General features: G+C 35.3%; 1 protein-coding gene across 1 annotated transcript in view; it reads left to right on the forward strand.

Moving 5' to 3' along the window:
- Window positions 1-7,446: 7,446 nt before the first annotated feature.
- LOC120352540 overlaps window positions 7,447-26,983 on the forward strand; it is a 207,054-nt gene continuing 187,517 nt past the window's right edge. Inside the window, exon 1 of the mRNA XM_039433589.1 lies at window positions 7,447-7,853. Within this exon, the coding sequence (XP_039289523.1) occupies window positions 7,553-7,853 (301 nt within the window). The 5' untranslated portion in view covers window positions 7,447-7,552. The remainder of the gene's footprint in view (window positions 7,854-26,983) is intronic.

Raw genomic sequence — 26,983 nt, forward strand, 5'->3', positions numbered from 1 at the left:
TATTTTATCCATCGAGTTACCAGTATTGAAGTATTAATAAGATTACCATCCGACTATAATCTTCACCGAATAAGTTGGTTAAGACAGCGATATACAGCATTGATAGCCAAATCTTTGGAAATAATACGTTCCAGAGATTTATATAAATTATCCAATATCATTATATACGACCAGAAGAGTCTCAAAATTATAGCTTTAAGTTGTAGCAGAGCAAATTCTCGCATCTATACTTGCGGATATCGACAAATCAGTCACAGAAATTGTGAACTGTTGGAGCAGCCGATCTCAGTAACCGGCAAGAGCAGAGAATTGCGGGAGCTCCTGGGCGAGCCAGTAAGAATTTGGTACAATATATATTCTAAGAACCACAACAAGGGTTATATAATTTTCTACTCATGCTCTATCGACTGCAGCCAAGCAGGGCAACCCGTTATTGAAAGAAATAACGTGACAGTGTTCACTAGCGTCAGGTGATTAATTTTCATCACGTCAAGGAAAGTTGTGTGAGTGCGCCACACCAGATTTTTTTGAGATCCTCTCAGCAAGATCCCTTATGGATAACATCAAAGCTCAACGATTGAACTTCTGCTGACAATTTAAACTGAATCTAACTAGAGTAGCAGTAAGCTACAAGACAAAAGCTATATACAATCAAATTAATCTAGGAAAGGGTGCTTCTAGAAACCCCCACACACGTGTGGCCCTCCAACACTGTTTGTATAGCCGTAATGCTATAGTGAGGTCCACGTTATAATGACAGTATTTGATCAACTTTGGTTTTGCTATCTTTGTCTATTATTCGACAAAGCCGGTGGTACTATCCTTTTCTAGGTCCGCAACGATGCCAGTTATGTTTTTTAAAGTGTAGAAATATAATTAATTGATGCAGAGAATCGGCATCGCTATTCTTCTATCTTTATCCACTGCCATTATAACGTGGACCTTACTATATTGTATTATCAAAGGTAACCGAGCATGCTCTCACATGGTTATGTTGGACTGGTCAAAATGGTCCAATCAGTGATCAAGGGTGGAGGGGAACTCATATCTCCCCCCCCCTTCCAGGGTATTCACCCTACTTCGAAACTGACCGATGTATCGCACATCTATAGTGGGGTGTACTATAATGGCAGTATTCGATAGACATTGGTGTTGCTATCCTTTTCCATCATCTTTGTATGATCATCGTGTCATCTTTGTATCGTCTCCGTATCATCCCTGTATCATTTTCGTATCATCCTTGTATAATTTTGTATCATATTCTTAAAGTGAGGTCACGTTATAATGACAGTATTCGATTATCATTGGTGTTGTTATCATTGTCTAATCTTCGTGTCTTCTTTGTATCATCTTACTGTAGTGAGATCCACGTTATAATGGAAGAATTCGATAGAGTTTCTATCCTTGTCTATCATCGTTGTATCATCTTTGTATCATATTCCTATGGTGAGTTCCACGTTGAAATAACATTATTTGAATAACATTGTTGTTGCTATCCCTATCTATAATCCTTGTATCATATTTGTATCGCCTTCGTATCATCTTCGTGTCAACTTTTTATCATGATTTTGGAAAAAAAAATACTCAATACATTCGAACAGAATTTCAAGGGCCGGTTTCCGAGTTCGGGATTTAGCTAAGTTCTACAATTTAAACAGCTGGAGTCAGAAAATTAGCTTTCCAAAACGGGGCGTGGCACTACCTCCGTAAACAAAGCCGTAGTGCATTCGTGTGACGTCAGCACAGGTAGGGCTCCTACACAAATAGAAACACTAGCTGTTATAGATCAGCTGAAATCAATGAATTTTTATTGGTGTAGGAGCTGCCCTACCTGTGTTGACGTCACACGAATGCACTACGGCTTTGTTTATGGAGGTAGTGGGCGTGGTCGCAGTTTTTATAACAGTAGTCGCAGTTTTTACGTTCTCATTTCTATAATAATTGGAAACGTTTTTCCTTGATGAAATTAATCAATTCTTAATAATTCAAAATTGCTGAAACTTTACACTATTCTCTCTTTATTTTATTTTGTGTTTAATTTTCTAGTTTCATGGAATTTAATTTAAACGTGACTATGACAAGGGGCCATATGAATAAAGTTGAGCATTTGCTCATACTTCTAAAATATGGAGCATTTGCTTCATTTTCTATGAATAAACGTGAGCAAAACCTTTTGCTCATGCTCATCACGAAAATAGTTTGAGCATTTGCTCAAAAGTAAAAGCTTCTGCTCAAAATTGTATGAATAAACTAGAGAATTTGCTCAACTTTTGAAGCAAATGCTCCAAAAAAGGTGAGTCTAGTCTAGAGCAGCTTATCACCTTTTGCTCATAGTAAAATGGCTCAACTAATTGATATGAGGAAGAGGAAACTATACCAGATACGATCACAACCAATAGTTGAGAACTATAAAACTCTTTTTAGATTCAACCATGATATATATCACCATTATCCCTACAAAAGAATAAATACAAAAGATAGCTACCTGTTATAAAGATAGCCATCACAAAATAGGAAATAGGCATTTGAGAAGATGAGAGTGTAGACGATTATAGAAAGGCTATTGATATTATAAGAATATGCTGAAGATTGTTATAGAGATGACATTTTTTCACGCTATTATTTCAAAATTCTAAACTCAACTAACCTAAAACTCTATTCATAAATAGAAAACAGAGCAGACGACGCAAACACAAGCGGTGCACCTTACTTGCATATTTAGCGCTTCCGTGAGCTATAAAAACAAAGTAAGGCTACAAAAGCGAATCAGCTGAAGAAAAATCTTTAAAATACGTGAGCATTTGCTCCAGAGTTCAGGAGCATAAGGTAAGAGTATAAGGTGAAGCTTATTCATACAAAAATGAGCAAATGCTTTTGCTTCTACCTTTTGCTCATGAGCAAAACCTTATGCTCCATGCTCTTGCTCATGAGCATTTGCTCTGGTTTTATTCATATGGGTCAATGACTGCGACTACGCCCCGTTTGGAAAGTCAATTTTCTAACTCCAGCTGTTTAAAATAGTCTAGAACTTAGCCAAATACCGAGCTCGGAAACCGGCCCTAAATGTCTCCAAGTATGATTCCACATAATCTAGAATGTATTCGAGCACATTTCCCAACATTGAATATATGATTGTGTACTCCCAAGCTATCTGTATCCAAAGTCTTTCTAAATTATGTCAATTTGTAAACTAATTAATTGTTGTTCAACACTACTTATCCAAAAATTGAACTCACTGAGCCATGTAATGAGGTTCCAACAACAACTGATGAACTTGCAAGAGAGTTGATAATAATTTATTACAGAGCTGAAATTCAAGAGTCAACGATTTAATCGTGAATCATCACGAAGCACAGTTTTAAAACTTGACTCTTCCTTCGGCGACGTATTTTATAAAACGAAACGCAGGTTGGAAAGTTTCTAAAACGTAGGAGTAGAAGAGTACTGGATAATAATTTCTTATATTGCCATTTCACTTGCCGAGGAGTTGTCCATGAGCACAGTTTATAAGGAAGGAAAGAAAAAACTTTTTTCATTATCTACCTCAGTAGCTCTGAAACTAAAAGTTTATAATAATTGTCACATCAACATTCGAGACGTTTTCCCTGCTAAGTTTTCCTGCAATCATCATCTTCATCGTCATGATAATCATCATGATACTTCTTCTTTTCTTCTTCTTCTTCTTCTTCTTCTTCTTCTTCTTCTTCTTCTTCTTCTTCTTCTTCTTCTTCCTCTTCCTCTTCCTCTTCCTCTTCCTCTTCCTCTTCTTCTTCCTCTTCTTCTTCTTGTTCCGATAAAACAACCGATAAAACCTGTCTTAATGAAGAACATTTTCATTTGAAAAATAAATAAACATCAACGTGTTCACGTAATTGGCAATAATATTCAAAAGAAGATTATTTACTGAAAAAATCAATTAACCTGAACTAATTAAGCAATTATTGTTATAGAAGAAAATTGTTGAAAAAATCAATTTTTTGGGGAAAGAAGATTCTTGTAAAAACAAATTACTGAGTAGTTGTATAGTGATAGTTATCCATTCTGAATGAAGAAACTAGTTATTGTTCAACCACAGATTTATTAAAAATGGATATACAGGTTTCGGTTGCTACACCATTATCAATAAAAATAAAAAAGTGAAGAGCCATAGTACCGGTTGCACAACAGTCGGTTAAATTTTAACCGTGATTAATTCTGCGAGAACCAATCAGAGAAGCCGTCTTATCAAAAAGGACTTCTCTGATTGGTTCTCGTGACCAATCAAGGTGAACGTCTGCCATTGGCCCAGACAAGCCCCTCCCCAATTATCGGTTCAGACAAAACGAAATGGCGATTCAAACAGCAATGGAAGATCATAAAATAGTTACATGTTTCAGTTTACCAGGGATTGATAATGGTGTAACAACCAGAACCGGTAACAACCGGTTATCTTTTATAAACTAGTGGGTGGATAACATCTATAGTGAGGTCCACGTTATATTGTCAGTGGAGAAAGATAGGGGAACAACGTTGCCGATCCTCTGTCTTGTCAATGACGGTAGCTGATACTGGTTTATCGATGTAATATTAACTGTTCATTCTCGTTTAAAATAATAAGTTATATTTTATCAAGCAGGAAATGTTATTCTTCAATAATTTTATAATGAATTTTCATGATTAAGATTGAATATTTTGTTAATTAATTATCACTTCTACATTGTTAAAAGACGGTCTGGTAACAAAGCAAAGCGAGAAAGAGATAGCGCTCTCCGCTTTGTTGAATGATAGACAAGGATAGCAATACATTGCTAATCAAGCACTGTCATTATAACGTGGACCTCACTTTAATCTTTCTATTGACAAAGAATGAACTTTTGAATAGCTTAAAAAAATACGAAATCAAAGTGACATCTACTTATAACAGTGAAATATGTATCTCACATTCTCACAACTATTTCTACATGATCATAGAATAGAGTGTAACTCTTTATCTTCTCTTTTGGGGCCGTGTTATAATTCTTGATTCTTAAGAAGCTCCTTAGCCACATTGTTATTAAAACATTCCGAAGCTTGAGAATAATAGTAGTTTTTACCTTCTCTTATACTTCTTGAAATTGAATGAAAAAGACTAAGAAATTGTCAAAAAACCACTGATTTATTGATAATTAGAAAGACCGGTTTCGGTTATTACACCATTGTCAATCTCTGATAAACTGATAAGCTTTAAACTTTAAGCTTTAAACGGTATCAGAGATTGACAATGGTGTAATAACCGGAACCGGTCTTTCTAATTATCAATAAATCAGTGGTTTTTTTGACAATTTCTTAGTCTTTTTCATTCAATATGAATAATTACCACAATATCAACTTCTCAACTACACAAAAAGTGATACTTCTTGAAAGTTTAAATAATTGATTTTCTTCAAGGGGCGTCCACATTAGTCAAGTTACTTGAATTTATAGTTTTGTATCAAATTAAAAACATTTTTCAAACTCTAGTTTACAAGAAAATTGAATCCGCTATACCAATGTAGACCCTTCTCCATGTTTTGTTGATGCTGACTAATGTAACGCTCCTTATATTTTCTTTATTATTTCTCATGTTCTCTCATGGTTCTTTTTATCAGTTGCCAAGCAACCACAGCGTGCATTACTTCAAATTCACCTGAGAATTGTTTGACATTTCGAGTGAGTGAAACTTGTGACAATGTCTTATGCCTCATTAGAGGCAACATGTTAATGACAAGTCTCAAATGAGATTGTCATTGAAATAGGACCTCTATGGCCTTCATCACGTAATTATCTTCTTGACAAACAGGAGAGAGAAAATTAATTGAGTTTCTGGAACAGAGTATGCTCAAATTAGCATGTAGGTTATGGTTTTCACAGCTCATGTTGTAGCTGAAGCCTGAATACATCGTAACCGCCACGCATGTAGGTCATTATTACTGTGACAATTTTGGTTATTCCCTTCAAATTGGATTGAACGATCTTCCAGCCCGGTGAAATATCCTTTAAGAGACGTTAAGATACATAATTTACCTTTTTTAGTTATAATAATGTGAAATATTTCTTCTATGTTTAGTTTTGAAGCATCTAGATTTGAAAATCTACTTTGTGAAAATACTTGAGGCTGAAAATTTTGTGAATTGTAGAACTACAAGACTCAACCTATCACGGACTATGTGTTATCTAAATTTGAGAGAGGAATAGCACAAGGTTACCTTATTTTTCCTCTCCCTATCATTTTGGTAATGTACTTATTGGATAAATGAATGAGGAATGGATGAATATCATAAGTTCAATTTATGATGTACTTATTGGATACATGAATGAATAATGGATGAATATCATAAGTTCAATTTATGGAAAAAAAATGTATGTATGTAAGAATTACCACAGGCGAGAATATGACAGTCTTGAATCCGTGGTATTATTTATACTCATACATGTGATTACTTATTTGTAGCATTCCTGATTGTTTAGGGTAAATGAGTTAGAGTCTGAAAAGTTGAGGATGGACTTGGAGATTTAGTAAAGGGATGGCTGGGACTGAGAGGGAAACATAAATAATATGAATGGAAGGAAAGAGTTGAGGAGAGAGACGAGTTGTGCAAGGGAAGGAGGTTGATAAAGTTGGGAACGAATGAGGATATAGAGCGGAAAAAGGGTTAGAAGCGAAAAAAGAGAGAAGGCTAAGGTGAAACTGAAGGAGGGTTTAGAATGGGAGAAGAGAGAATGAACGAGAAATTGTAGGTGTGAGAATGTAATTTATTCTGGGGAGTCCGATCTCACTAGGCATCAAATCTGCATCCTTGTAGAAACCAATCTAATAAGAGGAAAAGGGTTGAGAATTTTAAAGGGAAGTGATTACAAGGAAGAGAGGTTGAGAATGAATGGAGATATGAAGCAAAAGAAGGGTTCAAAACAAGAAATACAGAAGGAGAAGTTGAGACGAAAGAAGGGTTAAGCACGGGAAAAGAGATAATGAACGAGGAATTGCAGGTTTGAAAATGTGATAAGAGAAGAAGGGTTGAGAATTGTGAAGGGAAGTGATTACAAGGAAGAGAGGTTGAGAATGAATGGAGATATGAAGCAAAAGAAGGGTTCAAAACAAGAAATACAGAAGGAGAAGTTGAGACGAAAGAAGGGTTAAGCACGGGAAAAGAGATAATGAACGAGGAATTAGTGTGGGAATGTGATAAGAGGAAAAGGGTTGAGAACTGTGAAGGGAAGAGACAACAAGAAGGAGAGGTTGAAAATGAATGAAAAGATGAAGCAAAAGAAAGAGCTAATAACGAGAGAAGAGAGAAAGAAGGTTTGCGAATGTGATAAACGGGAAAGGGTTGAGGAGCAGTGGAGAGAGAGAGAATCGAAGTGTTAGGGCGCAGGTGACGGTCGATGGGCGACGCATGCGCAGTGGAGGCGGCAGACAGAGGCCGGGGGCGGCTGGAGGCGGCAGTGAGCGTGGGTGCACCGGAGAGGGGGCAGTAGAGCCTGATCGCAGCCGGAGTCACTCTCAGATGTGTAGTGTTCGCCAGTAGCCTGATAGCCTCACTCCGCACTCAGCCAGATGGTGGCCGGAATAGGAGGCTTCATCTTCCTGGGCACTCTGTCGCTGGCTCTGCTGCGACTGGGCGACGGATCGCTGCTGGTCGCGCGGCCGCAGCGACTCGATGACGACGAGGACGACCAGTCGTGGTCGCGTGCGGCTGCCGCTCCAGCCGCCACCTCCTGGCGCAAGCGGACGGCCGGAGGCGGCAGTGGCGGCGGTGGAGGCGGCGGATCCCATCCTGACCTGCCCAAGGGGCTCGCCAACCAGTTCCTCACACGTTCGCCGCGCGGAAACCGCCAGTACGACGTGCCGCAGATCGGTGAGTCGCCCTTACGCTACTTGTTGCATGCTCACATTCTACAGCAACAATGCTTTTGATTAATCTGAAGTGTATATCCTTGTTTTCCTCAGATTTTAATTTATATCACCCTGAAATTTATATCATAGGTCTCCCTGGATTTAGAACAATTACACCCTGAAGACATCTAAGTTTATAGCCTTGTTCTCCCTAGATTTGGATGAATTTCATCCTGAAGATATCTTTAAGTTCATATCCTTGTTCTCCCCAGATTTGGGTGAATTTCATCCTGGAGACATCCTGAAATCCATATCCCTGTTCCCACCAAGATTTGAATTAAATTTATAACTCTGTTCTCTCCAGCGTTGGATGAATTTCATCCTTAAGTTTATATTGTTATTATTCCCAGATATGGATTCGTTTCATTCTGATGTTTATGAAGTTTATAATCTTGTTGTCTCTAAATTTGGATTGATTTCATCCTGAAGACATATTAAAGTTCATAACGTTGTTCTCTCTAGATTCGGATTGATTTTATCCTAAAGACAGCTCACCTTGTTCTCCTCAGAATTGTATTAATTTCATCCTGAAATTTATACCCTTGTTCTCCTTGGATTTGAATTAATTTCATCTTGAAGATATCTTGAATTTTAAATGTGTGTTCTTCTCAGATTTGAATTAATTTCATCTTGTAGATATTCTGAAGTTTATATATTTGTTCTCCTCAGATTTGGATTGATGTCATTCATCCTGGTGTTTTTATCCTTGTTTTCACCAGATTTCGATCAATTTCATTGTGAAAACATTATGAAGTATATAACCTTCTTTTTCCCAGATTTTGATTAATTCCATTCTGACGTTCATAACCTCTGTCTGCCTGGATTTGGGTTGATTCTTGAATACATTCAATTTTTATCGGGGCATATCATCTGTGTAGGGTAGCTCATCATGGTTATTCTCATATTTGGTTGATATTATGGTTTCATTATAACTAGGCAAAATTTTATACTTGAAGAGTTTCCCCGATTTGTATTTGATATGATTATCAGACGATAATAGATTTAACAAGACTCCCCATGATGTAGTTGTTCATTTCCATATAATTATTGAAAGTTCAAAAAAGTAACATCTATAGAAGAAAAAATTCTTCATCAAATAATCGCATTCGATGATCCTATTCTTCCTTTTGGTTCATAAAGATTTTGTAGTCTTCAAGTCTTATGTTTCCACTCCAGATACTGTTGCTGTTTTTAATTATGTTTTACTTCATAAGAAAATTCATTAGAAAATTTGGATCGAAGATTACAGTAATTCAACGAAATGTTCCAATAGATTCAGATTGTAGCAAAAATCCTCAATTCATTTTAAATAAATTTCTTCCGTAGTTCATAGTTATTTATAATTTCAAAATACTATCAAAAGTGAGAGATTTTCAACCAATCAGATAGCTACAAATCCATCCAGAACTTCAAAAAGTCTTGTCAAATATTCAACAAAATTTGAAGCTATCCGATAAACTCTACCTTCCACCTAAAGACCTAACTATTCTATCCTTTCCCACCTTTCTACCTCTCACCTAAAGACCTAACATTCCTATCCTTTTCTACCTTTTACCTGAAGACCTAACTTTCCTATCCTTTCTCCCTTCTACCTGGAGACCGGAATAGGGAAGTCAGAAGAAGAAAAAACCTTTCACTAATGGAAATTAACTAGACAATTTATACCTTCTTGCTCAACAAACTCAAGAACTGGTAGTATATATCATATACATACACACAACCCTACACTATTTGATTTCATCATGATAAATTAATAATAAAGTTGCTATCATTCTCCAGTAGGAGATCAGTGTGAAACTTATGACTAAAATTTCGCAGCTCATGTTACGAAAGACGACATTTAGATAATGAATTCCCATCAGTGGAGCTACAGTGTGAGATCCACTTCAAACTGTCATCTTTCCTTGCAAACAACATCCCTGCTCCCCATCCATCTATTGCTGACTGATTCAAGTAAATTCAGCTAATTCCTCCCACAGCCGTTTTCAGCAAATAACAAATAGATGTACTGGGGAGCTTTCAGTATTAGATAGATGTGAAGCATTACTGTCATTTATGAGAGTTTCTGACAGTATAAACTGAACTCAGTAACTCTCACGTGGATTGGTGAGCATCTTTGCTTACAAATAGAGATAGAAAATGGTGGTTAACCGAGGTTTATGCAAATTCACAGCCGATCAATCGCAAACTAGGATTGAATGAGGTCCGTGGTGGGAATTGAGGCTTGGCCACCGTTTCAAATGTATTTAATATTGGTTTGGAGACTCAATCGTGCATTCAATATACAGTTTCCATTATTAGGGCGGAGCATTGTTCAATAGCTTCATGTATGCTATTCTGTTGTCACTCAACTAATAATCAATTTACACTACATATTATGTGGGTTCAACGTGTGAAATACATGTTTCCATGCTCCACTATCTTTAATAAAGCTCTGGACTCGCACTCAACAGTAAACAGTGAACAATAATTCCTACGTGTTCTAATTGGACAATTACTACTAAACCCTGCCGAATGAGTATAATGGTATTTGAACTTATAGGAATTATGTTTTCCCTGTTCACTATCACTAACGTGTAGGAATCCAATTTGATACTAGTTAATACTTCAAGCTCATCTCTCCTATCGTCTATTATATATTGTTCTGAATGTAGGCCTATTCTTGAAAGTTTTTATTCTAGCATCAGAGAGGAGGGTAGTATGCGCCATTCATTCATTTTACAATATTCATAATTAATCCATCCATCAATACAGCTAAAAATCATAATAGCATAAAAAATGTTCAATTAGGAATGAAGATGGCCTTATGCGCAATGGTCAATAAATTGTAGAGAAAAATCCTATAACTATAGTGAGGTCCACGCTATAATGACAGTGGAGGAAGATATCAGAACAGAGTTGCCGATTCTATGCCTTGCCACAGTAGAAGATAGCCGAAACCGGTATATATACGATAAAATATAAATAGTTCATTATTGTGAATAATGATAAATGGTATTTTATTCGTAAATAATGTTATAAATAATATGATAATTTACTATAATAATAATAATTTTATGAGGAGGTGCATCTTTTGATTATTTAATGATAAAATCTCATCTTTGAGATAATTATATTTTGTTTACTGATTATATTTCTACATTGTTGAAAACGATCTGGCAACGTTGCAGAGATGGGAAATGATAGCGCTATCTACTTTGTCGAATGATAGACACGGATAGCAACACCAATGCTGATCAAATATAGTCTTTATAGCGTGAATCTCACTTAGTATTGGATCGACCTCTATCAGAAACAAATCTTGTTGAATTAAAATACTTGACGTCGTCTTTATTCAAACAAGACACTTGTTTCGATGGTTGTTTTAAAATTATTAATCTCCGACAAACTAAGAGAGATTTAAAGAAAATAGATAATAGACAATAATGAAGAAGCGATGTGATTGGTGGATAAGTGGCTTTTCAAGGTGATCGTCTGTCATTGGTCTAGACAAGTCACTCCCCCATCAGCTGTTCATTCAAACGTCACAGAAATGGCGGTTCACTGACAAATAAATATACCAACGATAAGTGTGAACTGAGCAGATAGATCACAGTTTTTCGTAAGAATAATACTTCTTATATTATCAAGTATTCACTTTTTCAAAAGTGAGTAAACTACTATTGAATTGAAGTGCCATTCTTGATATATCAACTCGACTAGCAGAAGATAAATTCTACTTATGCGCTAGCCGTGAGTTCCTGCTATTATCGCCCTTGTGAATGAATAAAGTGAGACTGAAATTCAAGAATAAAATTTGAAGAAAATATCTTTGTATTTTGTGTTTCAACCACATAAAAATGGGCCGTCTATTATCAGAACATGACGGATTATCCTGTTGGACTTTGGACAAATTCAGACACTTTCAATACTAATCAGGTATTTTTATTGTACGTTTTTACAACTGAAATTTGAAGAAAATATCCGTGTACTTTGTGCTCCAACCACCTAAAACTGAGCCGTTTATAATCAAAACATAGACGGATTATTTTGTTGGACTTCAGACACTTTCAAAACATATCAGTTAGGTTTTGTGTTCGCTTTTACGTTTTTTGAAACTGGAATTCAGAGGAAAATATTCATGTACTTTGTGTCTGAGCCAAAAAAAAAAACTGTAAAATAAGACAGAACATAGGCAGATCATTTTGTTCAACTTGAGACAAACAGCTTTCATACAACTTTAGTCCATATTTGCTATAAACAAAATTTGTTAAATAGGAATTTATATATTGTAAAACTTATCCATAATTTGAAAAACTCAATTTTAATTTTGTCACATCCTCATTTATCAAATTTGTGGACAAGACAAATTTGTTATGTTTTGTATACGTTCAAATGTTTCCATGTTTTCCGACCACATCCCCTGTCTGATTTCCAAACGTTTTGGGAATTACATCCCATACATTTGATTACATTTATCAGATACATTTCAATTTATTATTATTTCAATTTATTAAAACACACAAAACAAGACAAAACAAAATAACAAAGAATTACAAGACAATTAAGATACAATAAAATGTTACAATTATGAAAAAAATCATTTGATCAGATACATACTAGTAAGTTTTATTGAATCATATATATTCTTTATACAAGAGGTCAGTCAGTACGTTTTATTGTATCAAATATCTCCTTTTTACAGGAGATCGCTGGGTACAATTGAAATAAATAGTATCATCTCGTTTTGCTTCAATCGATTCAAACCATCACACAAACTGATCACCAGCGAAATGTGAACCTCGTTTAGATTACTATAACGCACCGGTCGCGGTCGACTCTGAACATCAAAAGGCATAACTTGACTAAATGGGGTTCAGCAAATCCACCCGGCTCCGAACTGACAGATAATTATAGCCTCAGTGCAGGTGTTCAATTCGATTCGCTCCCAACCGCGATCTTTCAGATCCAACAATTCCTGGATGAATTCAGGAATGAATTCATGGATCCTGCGGGATCATTCAGCGGATTCCCACGCGCAAAAGCCACAGACATTGAGTGCCGGTAAAATTACAGAGACCAGAGGTAATTAAGCTGTCGAAAACTTTTCGCCGAGTTGAAGTTTACGGGGTTGAACTGGCGCTTTGTTACAACTGTTTCAATAGGTATGATTCACTTTCAAATGTCAGCATCCCGTATACGAATCAAATCAACGCTTCACATTCAACTAATGCTGACAGTTTTACAATGGGTTGATAGACCTAAAATTCACTTCATATTGTCAGAATTCTTTATGAAAAACATCAGCGATTTCCTATTCAACCAATGCTGACAATTTCAAACTGGGTTGATACACCTGAAATTCACTTCAAACTGTCATAATTCTTTATGGATAAACATAAACTTCCTCCATTCAACTAATGCTGACAGTTTCATGTCAATGTAGACTTGAGCGTCTCGATCTGTTTAACTAAGACAGATTTCACTAATTGGGAACCGTGAAAAACATTGGAAACGTGGAAGGGTTTCCTGTGAACTATGATTGTACGAATTATTAACGACTACTATAGTCTTATCTATTATTGATTCACTTTCATAGATGGTTCAGTCGGGAGGAATATCTTGAAATCGCAGCTGCCTCATGGGGACAGAGTTCTTTCTCGTGAGCCCACCATCTATACAATTGAATTGATTTAACTATCATTCACATGAATAAGAAGGGAATTCGCGTTGAATAAAGACAGGTTTTATCGGTTGCTCCTCTGCATGGAAAAATTATACAAAATAGACGCAACTGGTGCAGTCATGTGGATAGAATGCCACCTGGGAGAATGCCCTTTGAAGTGCAAAACTATAGACCTACTGCAAGAAGAGATGTAGGGAGGCCAAGAAAGAGATGGGTGCCGGAACAGGTTAATTAGTAAACCTGAAGTGAAGATGATGATGAATAAAGACACCAGATTGTCACAGCAACAAATATTGACATACCAAATTTTCAAATAAAAATGTATTTATACATATTCAAATATTGAGATACCGGTTTCGGTTGTTACATCATTAAAATCTCTGTTGGACTAAAACTAAGGAACAGACCAGGGAAAGATATAGTATTGAACAAGCAATATGATTGGTAGTTGAGTGAATGTCTGCCATTGGCCAAGTCACTCCACAATGGCGGATCATACAAATAGGACGTCAAAAAATTCTTATCAAGAAATTAACAATTTTTCTTTCTGTTCGTGCTATTGTTTGACTGTTCAGAGTGTTGATACAGCATTTAATTTGGATTTTTGTTATATAGTTTCCGTCTGTTTGTATTCAACAATTTTGGTGTTAATGAATAATTGCGAATCTGATTTATCCAATTATAAAAATTAGGACTCCAGAATCGTAAATCGATTTGGTAATAGACGATATAAATGATCGAATTAGTACTATGAGGCCACAAATTCTCATGAAATGGAACTAACATCATATTTTTAATTTTTTCTATAGTTACTTATGAGCTGAAACATGGTATATATTGATGAAATATGAAAAAATATCTTATTTTCATTTCAATACTAGCAGAAAACCCGTGCTTTGCAAGAGTCTATTTTAAAACTTGACAGACTGAAAACTTGAAGAATTGAAAATATGCCTATAATCATCCTTGGTTAATAAATTAAGAGTTGATAAGCAAAATTTGAAGTTAATCAGTCCAATAGTTCAGACGTGATGATGCGTCAATCATAATTTTCCTATCCCGTACGTGTATAAGCCAGTTCTTTATAGTATTCATAAATCCATATTTTTCTTCTTAAACTAATAAGGAGTTATTTATCCATCAACTTTTTAATAAGATCCAAAATCTGGCTGTCAACTCAACGAAAATAGTAAGAACAGCTGAGATTTGATTAAATTCTTCCACCACACGGCCAACAAACCACGACCAAGGCATAAATTTCCACTAAAATCCTCTGTTCATCCTTATCTAGTGATAATTTCATATGAAAAGCAAACACGAACACGTCATGTTGTAATCCTGGCTTACTCCCGCTCCAAGTAATAATAACGACCATTAGCTGGATGCATTTGTTACTACATGAGGCCCACCATGATAACGTGCTACAAGCGTGGGTTTGAAACAATGTAGAGGCTTTCAGTACTTTATCTCCTCATTTCGGGTCATACATAGCGTTATGAATTTCTGACCCTAATTATATAGGCACACTAATATTCAAGCTGGGTGTATGTGGAATGTAATATTCTATTATTAGGCCTACCAATGAAATCAACGCTTCACATTCAACTAATGCTGACAGTTTTACAATGGGTTGATAGACCTAAAATTCACTTCATATTGTCAGAATTCTTTATGAAAAACATCAGCGATTTCCTATTCAACCAATGCTGACAATTTCAAACTGGGTTGATACACCTGAAATTCACTTCAAACTGTCATAATTCTTTATGGATAAACATAAACTTCCTCCATTCAACTAATGCTGACAGTTTCATGTCAATGTAGACTTGAGCGTCTCGATCTGTTTAACTAAGACAGATTTCACTAATTGGGAACCGTGAAAAACATTGGAAACGTGGAAGGGTTTCCTGTGAACTATGATTGTACGAATTATTAACGACTACTATAGTCTTATCTATTATTGATTCACTTTCATAGATGGTTCAGTCGGGAGGAATATCTTGAAATCGCAGCTGCCTCATGGGGACAGAGTTCTTTCTCGTGAGCCCACCATCTATACAATTGAATTGATTTAACTATCATTCACATGAATAAGAAGGGAATTCGCGTTGAATAAAGACAGGTTTTATCGGTTGCTCCTCTGCATGGAAAAATTATACAAAATAGACGCAACTGGTGCAGTCATGTGGATAGAATGCCACCTGGGAGAATGCCCTTTGAAGTGCAAAACTATAGACCTACTGCAAGAAGAGATGTAGGGAGGCCAAGAAAGAGATGGGTGCCGGAACAGGTTAATTAGTAAACCTGAAGTGAAGATGATGATGAATAAAGACACCAGATTGTCACAGCAACAAATATTGACATACCAAATTTTCAAATAAAAATGTATTTATACATATTCAAATATTGAGATACCGGTTTCGGTTGTTACATCATTAAAATCTCTGTTGGACTAAAACTAAGGAACAGACCAGGGAAAGATATAGTATTGAACAAGCAATATGATTGGTAGTTGAGTGAATGTCTGCCATTGGCCAAGTCACTCCCACAATGGCGGATCATACAAATAGGACGTCAAAAAATTCTTATCAAGAAATTAACAATTTTTCTTTCTGTTCGTGCTATTGTTTGACTGTTCAGAGTGTTGATACAGCATTTAATTTGGATTTTTGTTATATAGTTTCCGTCTGTTTGTATTCAACAATTTTGGTGTTAATGAATAATTGCGAATCTGATTTATCCAATTATAAAAATTAGGACTCCAGAATCGTAAATCGATTTGGTAATAGACGATATAAATGATCGAATTAGTACTATGAGGCCACAAATTCTCATGAAATGGAACTAACATCATATTTTTAATTTTTTCTATAGTTACTTATGAGCTGAAACATGGTATATATTGATGAAATATGAAAAAATATCTTATTTTCATTTCAATACTAGCAGAAAACCCGTGCTTTGCAAGAGTCTATTTTAAAACTTGACAGACTGAAAACTTGAAGAATTGAAAATATGCCTATAATCATCCTTGGTTAATAAATTAAGAGTTGATAAGCAAAATTTGAAGTTAATCAGTCCAATAGTTCAGACGTGATGATGCGTCAATCATAATTTTCCTATCCCGTACGTGTATAAGCCAGTTCTTTCCTTTATAGTATTCATAAATCCATATTTTTCTTCTTAAACTAATAAGGAGTTATTTATCCATCAACTTTTTAATAAGATCCAAAATCTGGCTGTCAACTCAACGAAAATAGTAGGAACAGCTGAGATTTGATTAAATTCTTCCACCACACGGCCAACAAACCACGACCAAGGCATAAATTTCCACTAAAATCCTCTGTTCATCCTTATCTAGTGATAATTTCATATGAAAAGCAAACACGAACATGTCATGTTGTAATCCTGGCTTACTCCCGCTCCAAGTAATAATAACGACCATTAGCTGGATGCATTTGTTACTACATGAGGCCCACCATGATAACGTGCTACAAGCGTGGGTTTGAAACAATGTAGAGGCTTTCAGTACTTTATCTCCTCATTTCGGGTCATACATAGCGTTATGAATTTCTGACCCTAATTATATAGGCACACTAATATTCAAGCTGGGTGTATGTGGAATGTAATATTCTATTATTAGGCCTACCAATGAAATCAAATCAAATCAAATAGGGCTACTTGTAATATAAATATAAAGAAAATAAAAATCTCAGTACCCTTTTTTTTGAAATATTTTATCACTACATGTTTCGGACATTTATGCCATTTTCAAAAAAAGGGTACTGAGATTTTTATTTTCTTTATATTCAAATCAAATAGGTTTTTATTATCCATGATAACAGGGTACAAAAAATTCATATCATACAACTTCTGCAAACAAATTAATAATCATGAATAAAACTTACAGATGTAATTAAATAATTAATCGTAATAACTACATCTAACTGCAATATATCGCAATTACAGAAAATACAACATTATTTTCTTCATAAACTAACCAATGATGACCTCTGATATTATTTCCGAACCAGACAGGGCACACAGTGATTTCGTCAGTTGGACGTATGTTAAAAATCTGGTGTGGCGCACTCACACAACTTTCCTTGCCGTTATGAAAATTGATCACCTGACGCTAGTGTTCCCGCGCATCTCAAGTCTACTATTCAAAGATTTGAGCCAGGTGGTGACAGGGCAATAACGCTGGAGACACACGAGCTCTGCTATCTCTTCATAGTGAATCATCTAATAGAATCAACAGTTGCGAACAGTTTGCAATTGGAGAATCACATTTTCTCGAATTTCGAGCTTATTTTTAATTTTAGGTGAAGATGTTACTGAACATTAATTGTAGAGATTCTCATGCTCAATCTTTCCCATTAATTTTTTTTGTTTAAAATTTATCTGAAGCCTGATAATTGAGAATCTAAAGTCAAACTTTGCATAGATGGGGCGGAGCTCCTGAAATTTTTACAGATATGGGACTTGTTGCAGTTGATAGAGCTTATTGATGACTATTTTAGGTATAACTTCAATCAAAATCGTTGGAGCCGTTTTCGAGAATATCGCGAAAAACCCTGTTTTTGACAACTTTCTCGCCATTTCAGCCGCCATCTTGAATCGCATTTGATCGAAATTTTTCGTGTCGGATCCTTATATTGTAAGGACCTAACGTTCCAAATTTCAAGTCAATCCGTTTATTGGGAGATGAGATATCGTGTACACAGTCGCACATACACTCATACACACAGGGGTACCTTAATTTTTTCGGAAAGCAATACTTTCCTTACCTATGGTAATAGGGCAAGTAAAGTAAAAAAAGCAAGTTTGAAATTTACAAAGTATGAAGACGTACTAGTTTTCAAACCGACAATTCGCCGCTTGCATAGAAGAGCAAGAAAACAAAATGGCATGTGACACGTTGTGTAATTATATTTTCCAATTGATAATCCTAACTGAATATTTTTGTACGTGAAAATTCTCTAGTAATATTGAAACAGAACAGTGGATTTCGCAGAGATTTTGGGAAAGTCAAAAATGGCACGTGACAAGCTGTATAATTATATTTTTCGATTGATGATTCTAACTGAAATTTTTGTTCGTGAAAACTCTCTAGTAATATCGGAACAGTACAGTGGTGAATTTCATAGAGATTTTGAGAAAGTTCAAGAGTTGAACACAAAGCTATTTGAACGAGAGAACCTTCAGAAGCATAACTTTTGTAGATAAAATATGGTATCGAATATGCGTTTTGTTTACAAATTCAAATAATTTATTTGCAATTTCATTCGTTCACAATAATATTATCTATAACATTCAAAGAATTTGTATTATCAACAATTCAACAGCAATGAAAAACAGCTTAATTGAATAAAAACACAAATATGTTGTCAAATTCTACACAGTTTTATTCGGTACATGACCATGTTTTTCGTGAAAACTGTGTAGAATTTGACAACATATTTGTGTTTTATTCAATTATGGAACAGTTCTACAATATTGACAATGACTCGGTCGAATTTTTAAAACCAGCTTAATCATTGAATGACTGGAAACGGGAAAGCATTCCTTACTATTCCATTCTCGAATATTGATTTCATATTAGTACAAAAGAGGTTATGATTCTTCAGAAGTTTCAAACAGATACATTTTGATCTCAAAATAATCACAAAATATTTGAATTTGAAATGCTAATACAGGAAATCAACTCAAACAAGATTTTGTTTTGAAAGTAGTTTATGACTACTGAGATCAATTTGATTTTATCCTATTTTGGATTCCATCTTGAACTGAAATTATTAGCCATATTCATAGAGAAGTAGCACTTGAATCATACAAGAATGTTGATTTGTTGATTGAAAAGGCTTAAACTTCCTGCAACTAGTTTTCCATTGAAATAACGAGAAACTTGTCAACAGTTTTTGATTGTTCATATCACTGTAGTACATTCAATTGTCAACTACTTCTGATTCCCACATGCAAGCAGACTTCCTGAACAATGATTTCAATCATCCTTTCAATTGAAAAGTGGTTGAATCAACAGGTTAAATCCTTGAATCAATCATCAGAGCTGGCTGATCTTATTAGAGCGTTGATTTGTGTAGCTTTTTCAGTGACTCGCTTCCATTCGAAACCCTCTCAAAAGGGATGCTTCCCGGCATTGTTCTGATGAAAGAACAGAAAAAACCTCCGCCCGACCAACTAGACAACGATTGTACATTTTGCGCCTTTTATCTCCGTCAAATTAAAGGGATGAAAGGTCTTTGTCTCGGGCTTTTATCTGGTGATTGAGATCAATAGCCTGGCTGCATGATTGGCGAAAGCCCTGTCTAAACAATTGCCATGGCTGCCAACTGAAATATGACGCAACCTTGATTCTTCCACAGAATCGATCATCCATTTGTAATCTTTTCAGTAAGACAATGCTGGAATCAGTTTAATGGTTTGAAATTGATTTCTCTTGTTCTTGTGCAACCCATTTCAAATGTATCGCGAGGCACAAATTAATATGATAAATGATTTATATGATTTTGTGGATTTGAGTGAAATTTTCAATTTTTTTTTGCAATTGTGAAGGAAGATTTTTGTTTGGATTCGTATTTGGAAATTTATCAATCTGAATTCAGAATTGTAGTAGATACATTTGTTTGGACTCAAAATTGTGTGCGAATTGAGTTATCATTTGAGTTACGTAAGTAACATAACCTTTAGACTGTGTATTCCTAATTAAGGCCTGAAGCAGTTTTAGGCGAATGCCTGTTGTTTTTACCTGGATTGTATTTGCATAAGAATAAATACACAATAAATAGAAATAAAAATAAGAATCTTAGTACCCTTTTCTTATTATTTTATTTTTAGTGATAAAATAATTATGAAAAGGTACTAAGATTTTATTTTTATTTATATTTATATTACAAGTAGCCCTATACAGAAAAGAGACAATAAATACACAATCTTTGCTTGAACAAAATAAGTTCGAACAGCATGCCATCGATTGATTTTAGTTTATTCAAATTTATTCCAATACCACTCTCATAGGATTCAATCAACTCTCCTTTTACTCTTATTCCCAATTCTTGAAATCTGTTGAAGAGTATCGAATGAAATAATTGTACTCATTCATCCTGAATTGTTTTCATAATGCTAGATGATGGAAATTCACTAATACTTTTCGAACTGTTATCATTAATACTACAATTATTGAAAAATCCCTCTTTTTTAAAGACGAGATAAAAAGGTTGTCATCCATGATTCTGTCATACCAATTTCAGGGCACTGCATTCTAATTGATGAATCAAAGCCTTGCAATCACTTAATTCGCGGAGAAGTCCTATCACTTGCAACCCCCTGATTACGTGATTGATGGTTAGCTATAGATAATTCAAAATCGAACTGCAAAAATTGAGTGTATAAAGGGTGTCGCCAGCAATAAATCGTGCAATAATGGAATTACATATTAAAAGAGATAATGATACACCATACTGGAGCTAATTTGGTGAGATTACACCGTTCTCCCTCAGACATTAGATGATGGGACTCGTTCGATATATTGTAATTATTGATGGCAATTTCAGTATCTTTAACAAATTACTATAATTTCAGGGCAGCACTATAATCAAAATGTCAAATTGGTTAATGTAGATCTATCATTTGATCGGATTATCACTTGCAATGAGTTGGTTCAGGAGTAAATGATCATTCATGGAAATGATCGGTTCTTAATTTGAGCTCGAATTCCTAACTGAATTCTGATTTAATAACTGTAATTTACTTGCATTCTCTACCTCCATGAACTACTGTAACTGCAGAGATTCGAACATTGGCTTGAAAAACTTAATCTCAAACATTGAGATCCTCATAAAAATACTAATAAAAACATTATTACTTACCAGTTATTAGTTTTCAATTGTGTATGAAATGCTTTTTCAAGTGGCGTTTGGTTAGTTGAAAGCACTTTAAAGGGAATTTTAATAAGTATGTGCTGTGCTTCCAGTAAAGAAGTTTTTGGTTTTAATTTTGGATCAAAATTTTTCAATTTCAAGTGCTTAGTGAGAGTAATTTTGTTTTCGATCTTTCTTGATTCAAAATGTCTTGTTTGTTAGAGTTTGTTCAGTAAATTGAACTCAGATTTTATAACTTGGAAAACATAACCTTCTTCCTGGACTGGTATATAGATAAAAATTCGGGGGAGGAACAGTTTTGGGCTGTGCCTGTTGGTTCTCCCGCAAATATTATAATAAATAATTGTGTATCTTGAATCAATAAATCAATCATGAAAAATAAATTATTATCAATAGGAAAAATATATTATCCATGTGAAACATTATTATTCACAAGAACAATCAAAATATGAGGTAGATGAGAGGTTACAATAATACAGCAGAACTCTGATTATTTCATCCAACACAAAGATGATTTGACGATTTTTTACGTTTCCATTGAGCTGGGGAATATATAGCCTATGTTTTATTGTTGAGAATTGTAATTCAGTAGAATCAATCGGTTGAGGCTTCCAATGAATGACAATAATTCTATATTGGACCTCTTATTTCATCCCACAAAATGATGATTTGACATTTTTTTTCGTTTTCATGGAGCTGGGGAATATAATATTAAAGCCTATATTTTTTGTTACGAATTGTAAGTAATTCAATAAAATCAATCGGTTGAGGCTTCCAATGAATGACAATAATTTATTATTGGAGGCGGAATATTGTATTTTAATCAAGGAAAATTAATTGGATTGATGACATCCCACGGTCAACTCTCCCACCGGTTATTCAGAAATACTCACTTACCAATCAGTTTAATTAATAGTTCGAACTCGTCACAGAAATAATTTCTACTGGAAAAACTCAATTCCATCCAATTAATGATTTGAAAACTTCACATATTTGTCAAGATTAACTTAATGAGAAATGTAATAAATCAGCAAGTTTTGTCCGTTGATAGGGAAAAAAGTTTCCAGCATCAATATTAGTTCAACTGCCCAATACAGCTTCCATCCTTTTCCCGCTTCATTTCTCCTGGTCTACTCTCTCACTCACTCTTTCAATCTGTTTCTCTCAAATACATTTGTTGCATAAATTGGCGATATAACTTACTAATGACGTTGAACATCTTAATACTTCCAACACTCTTGAACTTGACATTGATTTTCCTCTTGTCATTTATTATACTGAATAACATTCAATAGCGATATTTGTTTTGTTTCATCAAGGTGGAGTAAATTGAATGATACATTTCACTTCTCAAATAACTAATTATCATTTATCAGTAATCCTACTCATTACATCGATATAGATAATAGAGATAAGATAAATTCATTTTATTTTTCCCAAAAAATTACAGATAAGGAGAGACAAGCTAAGGATACCTTGTACCAATGGCAAATATGAAATAAATTTTGGAGGGGCCAAGGTCAATGTAAGGTTAAGTGATTTCAAGTAAACACCCCATGATACAAGTACATAATACAAGGCTTGTACTATTTATCGAAATGAAGAAATACATTCAATAGAGTGTGGGAACCGCCATTGCTGTGACGTAGAATTTTATTGTGGGAGTGGCTTGTCTAGACCAATGACAGACTTCTTCAATGTTGTTTTCTATCACGAACTGCTTATTATTAAATCACTTTTTGCTATTAGAGAAAACGACTAGCAGTCAGATATTTTACAATAAATGAATTAATCACTCACTGTGACAACGAGATCTCTGGTCTTACAACCAAGAAGATGGCGGACCTGCCGAAAGATCTCGTTGTCGCAGTAAGTGATTAATTCATTTATTGTGAAATATCTGACTGCTAGTCGTTTTCTCTAATAGCAAAAAGTGATTCAATGACAGACGTTGATTGGTCGTTCATCTACCAATGAAATCGCTTGCTCATATTCATAGCTATAATAATCTGCTGCTTTTCATGATTTAGGCCTAGTTTTAGTTCAACAGAACGTGGTAATGTTGTAATAACAAGACTGGTATCTCATTTGAATAAATTCGTAAAGAAATAAATATCTGATTTTAATTTTACTGAAATAGTTGAGATCATTTCATGCTAATGAGACGAATCTGAAGTCATGCAACGTACAAGTAGGAACCATGAAGATTATCAGGAAGTGCTTCCAAGATAACATCTTAATCTATTTTGAGTAGAAGCTATGGCAGCTCTGTTGACCAACATGATGCCGCAGGAATCTCAATGAGCTTCGAAGAAAACAGTTGACTTCCACTGAAGAGATAATAAGCTTCAGGGGTAGTAGGTAGTCAAACCCCAACGTGACACAAAACAATGTCTAACAAGCTGTTCACCGAAATACTTGTGAAACAATTTCGGAGTTCGTTCCGACCTCACAAACCTCGAGGTAATCATGAGGTAAACGTCTTTCTTACACCCAAGCCACAATCTCAGGAATGTTAGCTATTTGAGAAGAATCTCCAGGAATTCCACTGGTTGCCTGCTTTAATACCTGGCTTGATCAATCTTTGAATAATTTGGTTTGCCGTAGTACATCTATCTCTCACTTTTGAGTTCTACTAGCATGTTGGTTGATGCGAGGAATATTTGAAATTACTTGCACAAGCGTGAAAAATTTGGTTTGCCATAGTATCTCTATCTCTCACTTTCGAGTTTCACTAGCTTGTTGGTTGATGCGAGGAATTTTTGAGACTGGCAATCACTTGCACATACGTGAAAAATTTATTTTCTATTCCCGTCCTCAAATTTCTTGTTGGAGGCTTCAATCTCACAAATACATACAATCTATTTTTAGGGTTTTCTAGAGTTAATTATTAAATTATAAAATCTATTTTTAGGGTTTTCTAGAGTTAGTTATTAAATTATACAATCTATTTTTAGGGTGTCATCTAGGGTTAATTATTTGATTGTATTCTGAATATAATAAATTGGGACTTGAGCTTGCAGACAAACGAATACCTGTGAAATTGTGTGAAATTGAGATTTTCCAATGGGTAATATATAATACATATCATGAGAATGTTTGCCTGTTCGCAGAGGGGTAGAGCCGGGCCCGATTATCTGCTGTAGATAGTTCCAGTTCCCGTCCTCGTAACCGACTGCCAAGAGGCATACATTTTACAGTCCAATTTTACTTGTCAGGAATTTTCACCGTCGTCGACACTTTTAATGCAATGGGTACACTCAGACTGTGAAAATGCATGTCAAATAATCGGATACATTACAAATGGGTCAAAATTTGACAATGCCACTAGCAATAGCGCTTGTAGCGTTCAGACACATTGACTTGTATGAAATATTCTCAATTTCACCTTTTGGCAACTATTTGAACCTAACTAATCGACCAATTCAACACTCAATTCTACATAATCTGATAACTCCTATATTTGGTCGACATAGAATTCAAGTCTTAACTTATTTTTTCAGACTCCAACTAATTCATTTGATTATTAGTCTCAGACTATAAAAAATGTATTCTCCGATCTCTGCTAGTTGTGTAAGTAGAGAGGGATTCTACTATTTCTTGTGTCTGTATCGATCGACTCTCATTGTCCCAACATATTTCATCTAAAACATCATCTTTCTATTTGTTACGCGATTTGGACTCGAAAACTTCCTCTTCTAATGTTAGTGGTGCAGACAGAGAGGCATTATAGACGTGTCTCTTTCGGTTGACTCTCATTCTCAACATTATATTCAGACTATATTATTTATTTATACATTGATACACACAATATCATTCTCAACTATTAATGATATCAATTAAATATGAATAATCTATGCAAGTATCCGTTAAATTCGAAAAACGTACCTCTTTGGTTCCAAAAATTCCTCTTCTAATCTTTTTTAGCTATGCAGACAGACCTTATCATACTTGGGTCTCTTTCTGTTGACTCTGATAGTCTCAACTTATTCCATCAAAACTATAATTCATGTATTTGATATAGTGTCTTGTCTTTGTTACATTGTCTTGGGTTCGAAAAACTCCAGTTCTAATCTGTGTTAGTGGTGCAGACAGAGAGGCATCATACTCGTGTCTCTGTCATTGTCGAACAGCGAGTGCTGAGGATGTGGAGTGGCCGAATGACGTCATTGGATCAATGTAGTAACCACGACACGACACGACACGACACGACGCTCCATATATCGCTATCTCTTTCCATTGCAACAGATGCTGCCTGTTCTATTATACGGACTTTCCCGTCCACTTAAACTTCATTTCTTTCAATTAAGTCGGGTTTCGTGTCCGGAAAGTGAGATTCACATCGATCTGTCAAAAACACTCATAAACAACACCCAAACTCCCTCATTCAACTAATGCTGACAACTTGAAGTAGATCTCACTACAGTGAACTCCAATTTGAACTGTCAGTATCCCTCGTAAACAATACTTACACTTCCCCATCAAAATAATGCTGTCAAATTTAAGTGAATCTCACTACAGTGAACTCCAATTTAATCTGTCAGTATCCCTCGTAAACAACATCAACGACTCCCATTCAAACAATACTGACAGTATGAAGTGAATCTCATTGTGGTAAACTCCACTCCAAACTGTCAGTATCCCTCGTAAACAACATCAACGACTCCCATTCAAACAATGCTGACAGTTTTAAGTGAATCTCACTATAACAAACTCCACCTCATTCTGTCAGAACCCCTCGTAAACAACACTAACACTTCCCAATTCAAACAACACTGACAATTCTTAGTGAATTTCACTTTAGTAAGCTCCACTTTAATCTGTCAGCATCTTCCATAAATAGCACCAACACCACCGTAGAACGACTTCCTCGTTCAGCTAATGCTGACAGTTTATGGTGAATCATAGTAGAGCAACTTTCCGCTGCTAATTTTAGGCGGCAACTGTTGAATCGCCTCACCAAGTAATCGCCGGAAATTGTGGAGAGCAGCAGGTTGATTAGCAACTTCATGAAGTTGGGGAAGATTGATGAATTTTGGAGCCAGTTATTTGCGGCATTGTTGAGAGTTTAGGAGGGGTCAATCACCTGTAATGATCTATATTTCCAGTCTTCGAGACACCTGATATTTTTATGGGATTGAAAGGATTTCTATACCAGGGTTTTGAGGGATTTTCAGTCTTTAGAGCAACGTTCACAGAAAATTGTCAACAAAATGTTTCTTCTCTCGTCCTTATAAATTCTACCAGATTGAATGGAGCTTGCTTGCTTCTGCACACATGTGTTGGCCAAGTTGTTCTCAATGTAATAGAATTCATAAGGAGGGGAAAAAGAGCATTTTGTCGACAATGATGATGTAAATATAGGCATGCCAATTGACCGAATCCCAAACGACCAAAAAGCTCTATTTTCCCCTTAGACCAGTTATAGAATAGACACGCTGGGAAGTCTAGCCTCTGAAGCCAACATCTACTGCCACATCTCCAAATCTTGAAGTCATAAAAATTTCAGATTGTGTCTATTTCAGA

Source organism: Nilaparvata lugens, chromosome 7, assembly GCF_014356525.2.
Source record: "Nilaparvata lugens isolate BPH chromosome 7, ASM1435652v1, whole genome shotgun sequence".
Classification (NCBI taxonomy): domain Eukaryota; kingdom Metazoa; phylum Arthropoda; class Insecta; order Hemiptera; family Delphacidae; genus Nilaparvata; species Nilaparvata lugens.